Here is a 7,473-nt window from a genome sequence, read left to right as displayed (position 1 = left end):
TTACTCAAAGATACCCCCCATCCTCCTACCCTAACTCAAGATACCCTCCCCCTTACAGCTCTACAGCATACCGGAATCTGAATCCAACCTTATACGCCTTATTATTGTTGAGTTTTTTAGGATAGTCAGGAACCTGAGTAGGTTAGGATATAGTTAGGAACTTGTTGAGTGGGTTAGGATAGTTAGATACATGTTGAGTGGGTTGGGATAGTTAGAAACCTGAGTGGGTTAGGATAGTTAGATACATGTTGAGTGGGTTTGGATAGTTAAAAACATGTTGAGTGGGTTGGGATAGTTAGGAACCTGTTGAGTGTATGAGTTAGGAATAGGATAGTTAGGAACCTGAGTGGGTTAGGATAGTTAGGAACCTGTTGAGTGTATGAGTTAGGAATAGGATAGTTAGGAACCTGTTGAGTGTATGAGTTAGGAATAGAATAGTTAGAAACCTGAGTGGTTTAGGATAGTTAAGAACCTGAGCGGGTTATGATAGTTAGGAACCTGTTGAGTGTATGAGTTAGGATTAAAATTAATATCTCTGTGAGCTACTGCAGAGTTCACCATACATGTATAGAGAGAGATAAGGATTTATTAAGATAACAAAACCTTGTTTATTTTACACAAATTTAAACCAAATTATCCAACTCTACCTGGATACACTAGATATATCTTAGTAGTTTTCCTCGGAGAAAAACTCTCAAAAATAGAGAATATTGTTTGGACAAAACAAGAGGGAAATGGGTTGAACTAGGAGGATAGAGAGGGGGGGGGGTGTAAGTCCCACCTGGAGAATTAATGAATATGTGACATTCCCCAACTCGGAGAGATTATCTCCGAGGGTTTCGGACCCAGCTCTGGGTTCTAGGGATAGAAAGGGTAGGGACGGGAATCTCCGGCTCCGAACCTGGATGTTTTGCTGCACCTATGGAATGTGGCATAGTCTAGAAATGCTAGGAAGTGAGATAGCTAGGAATGAAGGTATAGATAGATATGAAGATATTTAGTAAGATAGAAACCACGTGACTATATTGGATAGAAAGCCATCCTGCCGGGCAGCCTAGCTCCTGCGCAACTATAAATACCCGTGGTCGGGTGGCTGGGCCGGGTTCCAGGTATAGTGCCTGGGGGTACCTCCAGGTTCCAGGCATCCTGCAGGCATTTCAGGCAGCATAGTGCCTTTCTCAACCAGGCAGGCGGTGAGCTGGCCGGCTTAGCTAGCACCACCATAAATACGTAGACTCAGAGATGATAATACTCACAAACCCAAATATAAATGGAGTTTTGAATTTTGAACTATAGTGAAAAAAGTTCTAAACCATGAAAAAGTAAATAGTTAATTGAAATATTTAGACGTCTCTATATAGTCTGAAAATGCTTTTTCTCTGAAGAAAAATAGATAAATTTATGCACATTTTGCCTATTTCTTTCATGCGCATACAATTCTACACTAAAGACTAATAGCCTGTTGAATTCAAATGATCATGCATCTCTTATCTTCAAGTTAAAATACGTCAATAATTCAACCTTTTATTTCAGACGTTGTTCAAGTCGGCCTTCCTCAACGACAAGCACCCTGTCATCGTGATGAAGGACGTGGACTTCGAGAACCTCAAGTCTCTGGTGGAATACATGTACAAGGGAGAGGCCAACGTCCCCCAGCACATGTTGTCCTCCTTCATTCAGACTGCGGAGTCCCTGCAGATTCGAGGTCTAGCAGAGGGAGCTAGTAAACAGAAGCTTGAACAGGTGGCAGAGCTAAACCATCCTGGAAACCATCTAAATATCCCCAGTATTCCCATCACCCAGCAGCTTAACACTCCCTACAAGCAGGAGATCGGAGGAAAGAAGGGATTAGACCCAATGTCCGGTGGAATCCTAGCTGCCAGGCTTGCCAAAATGGTTGACTCACCACCCATGCAAATGTTTGATTTCCATGAACAGCTTGCTCTAGCAGCTCGTCAGCATGCTGCTCTTGTGCCACCGCCCATGAAGAAACCAAGAAAGAACCCTGTTACATCATCTCCTTTAAAGCTGGAATCCAACGGCGTTAAACCGGAACTCACGGTGAAAAAAGACCTGCTCGCTAAGACCTCCAGGATGTCTCCGAAGTCTAAGAACATCATGGCTCCCTCCTCCGGACCTTGTGCACCTAACAATAATTATGAATCGGACTCGGATGTGCTTAAGATCGACGAAGACCGGGATACAGGAAAGGAGAACAAAGAGAACTCTGACGGAAAAGATGATGATATTGCTGAAATGGATTTAGGCGAGAACGGTGTAGACGACAGCGAAGAAGAAGCAATGAGCAACAAAGAGCTGGCTGAACGTGCAGGTATGTTATAGTTCACATTCTTTAAATACTTATACCAGAGTCAAGTTTACGTCGGAGAAACAAAGAAAATGAATTAAATCCTAACTTAATTTCAGTTCCTGCTGTTGGGTTTATCAATCCTTGGACAGGAGAGGAGATTCCGGGTATTCCACATGAAGACGAAGACTCACTTGACGGTAAGTGTATTTTATTTAAAGGGACTGTAAGAATAATTTCAATTGACCCTCCATGCTAAGATATGAATGCCCGATTCACAACGGTACTCTTAAAACTTTGGTTAAGTACGAATTGGATATTAATTTTTTATTATTTTGAAAACTGATTCTTTTCAATTGTGGTTTTTCTACAGAAGTGACTTGCGAATATTACTGCATGGATTTAAAACTTTTTTACTTTAGAAAAACTTCAATATTTTCCATTTTATTGTAAATCTGGAATGGCAATTTTTACATGGAGGTTTACTTAAAATTACGCTTATAGTCCCTCTAACAAGTTTGTTTTCATGTTTTTTGAGTGTATAAATGTGTGCCAGGTTTTGCTTGAATTAGTGTGATTTATTCAAGGTGTGTGTGTGTAAGTTATTCCATGATGAATTTACTAGCTCAGATAAGACCGGGATACTGGGATTCATAGTTCTGGATTTTGTTTGGTTTTGATGTGAAGAATAAACTCACTATGTCAATATTGACTCTTTAAGTAGGCCAACTTTAGCCTGAAAAATCTGTTCAATTGCTTCGGGTAAAAAGTTTAAACTCTTTATTTAGTAGAACTAGAAAGGGGGAGGGTTGGAATGATGCCATTTATAACTTTTTTTCATAAATTAAGTCAATTTTCTATTTTATGCAGTGGAGCCCTTAAACCTGTGAACAATAAAGACGACTTTTACATACATAATGTCGTCTTCCTAATCCACAGTTTAATGGGTTTCACTGTATCTTCAAAATAAAAAATAAACTTCCCTGGATAAAAGGGGCACAGTTTGAACAGGCTGGGGTGTTTTAAATTTGTAGTTTTTTGTTGTATTTAGTTTTTTTTTAGTATTTTTTTTTTTTTTTTTTTTTTGTGGGTCTGTTAAGCCCCTTAAACTGAGACAAGAGAGGGACACAGTCAACCCACTAACCAATCCTTTTCACTAACCTACAGGGTGTCCCCTGGTTTATCTACATCCTCTTTTTTATTGGACACCCTGTGCTTATTAGAACATTCGGCGGGGTATAGAGGTTTAACATCAATTGTCAAAAAACTGCTAAAAGTATTTCTTTTTTCGGGGGTTGAAGCAAGTTTAGAGCAGAAAGCATGATTTATTGTTTAATTTAACAAAATAGATTTTTTGACAATTTACTCACGAGGACTGTACATGGTTAAACTGAATCACAAAATTCGGCTCCATGCTCATTTAAATCAAGAGAGGAAGTCACTTTTTTGACAAGAAAAAAGCGCGGGGTTTCTCAAACCTTTAAACCTTACCCCGTCCCTGTTCAAAAACCTTTCCAAAGACTGTGACCTCCTCTCTTGTTTCAGACGGAGGTTTGAGAGGTTGGGGAGGGGGGGGCCCGACAGGCCACGCCTCCCCCACTCGACTCAAGAGGATTTCCAATGCTGATTCCGTGTATACCATGTGTCAAACCTCGGAAGGGGCCAAGTTTCAATGCACAATTTGTGCACGAGTTTTTAATCTCAAATGCACGCTGCTTCGTCATGTTCGTCATCAGCATCAGGGGCGTTTCGTGCCCCATCCCTGTAAAACATGTGGTCAAGTGTTTAAGAGAACTGATCATTTGAAAGTTCACATGAAGAAAATTCATAATTTAACAATTCAAAACTCTCTTAGTATCGCTCCAGCCCCCCTTGTTACAACTGTATCAACTTAATTGCTCAAAAACTTTTTAATTTTGCTCAAAATAAAAAAAAATTTACATTGCTAAATAACTGTAAAAATTGCTCACTCCCGGAAATTGAATATTGCTCAAAACTACTCATTGCTCACTCATTGAATTGCTCAAATTATTCATAGATTACTTACTTAGTCAATGCAACCCTGTTATTTATTATTAAAAATTTATGTATTATAAATTTTTAAAATATTATTATGAAATGATTTCAGACGGAGTAGGTCCTGTATTCCCTTTAATGGACAATTCCCTGTCCTCCCTCACCCGCTCCCTCGACCTCTCTGACGCGCACGGCCTCGAAAATCCGCGAGATCCTCTGACCAACAAATATTCCTGCGCGAGATGCGGCCGTTCCTATCTCCACCAGGCGACCTTGGTCCGTCACCAGAGATATGAATGCGGGATCTCGGCCTCGTATCCCTGCCAACTCTGCGGCCGGAAGTTTAAGAGGCGCGACGTCCTAAAAGGACACATGGAGAAGTGTATGAATAAATCCAACCTAACCTCGACAAGTCCTCTACTCCCAGCCAGCTCTCCTCTACTCAACCCAGCCAGCTCCCTCCTCACCTCCTCCTCCTCCCCCCTCATCAACCCCTCCAGCTCCCTCCTAACCTCCAGTAGTCCTATACACACCTCTACTAGTCCTCCTAGCGTCCCCTCTATGTCCTCAATAACCTACTCTGGAATTATGCAATAAATTTACAGAGACAATCAATGGAAAATCAGACTTTCACAGAGATTTTCTTTATTTACTAAATTTTTTAATCATTTACTTTTTTGAAAATTTGTTGGCTGCCAAAAGTGCCTTATCGTTATCCTTTGGCCATCCAAACATGTGTCTTCGACTTTTCGCCTTCCGGCTATGGTTTAATACATTATTAACCAGGCCAAAGCTGAACAAATGGTGCAAACTTTAATCATATTTATATGTAAGTTTAGTTTATTGTACAGAAATATCTATTTAGGGCATTATATATACTAATTTGGGCATCACCCATTAAATCTAGTTAATGTTATTTCTTGCTAATAATATTTTGTAAAAAAAGTTAATATTTTGTAAATTTTCTTTCTTATTCTGAACATAATAGATCTCCAAAGACTGTTGTAAATAATTTTGTTTGGTTAATTAATCGAACTGAGCTTCCCGAGAAGTCCAAAAATAATTATGTAAAAATAACATTTTTCTAATTGTCCGCCAAAGTTAGCTAGTCAAGAAAATGTTCAGCTAAACAGTGTAAATGTAAGTGATGTAAGTACATAGTATACAATACATGTACTGTAATGTATTGTACTGTACATAATGTTTGTTTGTATGCGTATTAAACTATTTGCGAATAAATGATGTTAACCCATGAGATGGTATAAAAATTTTCTTGCTCTATTTGTATTTATAATATAAATTATCCCTTGCAGGAGAAACTTTTATACCCTTAAAATGAAACACTCGAAAGTTCTTTTCTAATTATTTAAAATCTTTGCTCATCCAGTTTTGATTTTACACGTCAACAGAAGGGAAAACATAACTACATGTTTAAATTTTATAACATTTTTGTTCCTCTCAATATCTCTTCAATCATAGATTACTTAAATGGGCCAACTGTAAGCGTTATCTCAAGTAGGATTTCATTCGCAAAATTTTTACGGAAGAAAGCTATTTTTTTTTGCTTTCATTGCGCTACATTTTTGCACGAAAAGAGTAGCATAATATCATAATTTTTTGTACAGGGTGTCCAAAAAAACATGGGAATTTAGTGACGAATTCGATATGTCTTTGTTATGAGTTAGCATTGTAATACCTAATTTCAAAAGCCATAATATTATCATGTCTGCTAGAGTTTATTTTATGGAAAGGGTAAAAGATGTGTAAAGATGTGTCTATAATGTCTCCGCAAGATGAACAGTGAAGACGGACAAGTTTACTCAGTTTATATGCTGCAATTTTCTTGTTTTACAAAGTACAACCGTATGCAGTCAAAACATAAACAAACAAAATGTGAACATAGCAGACGAAACTCTTACAGATTACAGCTTTCTCAGTAGGTATCACTATACTAAATCAAAGAAGTATTTAAAAAGACAAAATCAAAGTCGTCACTGAATTCCCATGTTTATTTCTTGTTCTTGTATGTAATTTTTTTTAATAAACCTTCAATTGTTAGATTCTCAGCTGAAACTTAACTGAAACGTTCAATTTTGGTAAATTTGCTTAAAATATTATTTGCGTAAAAAAATACGTTTTTCACATAACTTTCGGTGTAGCGCTAATTATGCAAAAAATTGCACAAAAAACGCGTTAAACTAATTGCGCTTCACGCGTAAAAAATGCGCAAAAGTTAGCAAAAAAAATTTGCGAAAAATATTGTCATTATGTTGAACCCGGATCTCAAAGATTGCAACAGCAGCCTTGAAAACTTTATCTGATCAATAATACAGAAGATATTGTCGTATATGTAATTATTTCTAATAATCCCTAAATGTTCTCCTGTAGTAGAAACCAAAAGCAAAAATAATCAGTTTTTTATTATGAACATTGATATTTTATTCAAACTTAATTCAGACAAAGCATCGAAGGGTACCGCTGTGAATCGGGCATTATCCTTTATCAACACAGTCCCTTTAAATATCATATTATCCTTTATCAATACAGTCCCTTTAAATGTCATATTATCCTTTATCAATACAGTCCCTTTAAATGTCGTATTATCCTTTATCAACACAGTCCCTTTAAATGTCGTATTATCCTTTATCAACACAGTCCCTTTAAATGTCGCATTATCCTTCATTAACACAGTCCCTTTAAATGTCATATTATTCTTTATCAATACAGTCCCTTTAAATGTCGTATTATCCTTTATCAATACAGTCCCTTTAAATGTCATATAATCCTTTATCAATATACAGTCCCTAGAAATGTCGTATTATCCTTTATCAATACAGTCCCTTTAAATGTCGTATTATCCTTTATCAATACAGTCCCTTTAAATGTCGTATTATCTTTTATCAATACAGTCCCTTTAAATGTCGTATTATTCTTTATCAATACAGTCCCTTTAAATGTCGTATTATCCTTTATCAATACAGTCCCTTTAAATGTCGTATTATCTTTTATCAATACAGTCCCTTTAAATGTCGTATTATTCTTTATCAATACAGTCCCTTTAAATGTTGTATTATCCTTTATCAATATAGTCCCTTTAAATGTCGTATTATTCTTTATTAATACAGTCTCTTTAAATGTCGTATTATCCT

General features: G+C 37.1%; 1 protein-coding gene across 1 annotated transcript; it reads left to right on the top strand.

The window, feature by feature from the left end:
- Window positions 1-1,533: 1,533 nt before the first annotated feature.
- LOC111701379 (protein tramtrack, beta isoform) lies at window positions 1,534-5,579 on the top strand (the record flags this gene model as incomplete). Its single annotated transcript, XM_023472647.1, is given in 3 exon segments — window positions 1,534-2,332; window positions 2,428-2,508; window positions 4,437-5,579. Coding segments are annotated over 3 exon segments (1,365 nt in total), but the record flags the coding sequence as incomplete, so codon positions are not given.
- Window positions 5,580-7,473: the final 1,894 nt, after the last annotated feature.

The sequence above is a fragment of the Eurytemora carolleeae genome, unplaced genomic scaffold, assembly GCF_000591075.1.
Source record: "Eurytemora carolleeae unplaced genomic scaffold, Eaff_2.0 scaffold26, whole genome shotgun sequence".
In the NCBI taxonomy this organism is placed as follows: Eukaryota; Metazoa; Arthropoda; class Copepoda; order Calanoida; family Temoridae; genus Eurytemora; species Eurytemora carolleeae.
The sequence above is the reverse complement of the archived record's forward strand: the minus strand, read 5'-3'. Positions and strand labels throughout refer to the sequence as shown.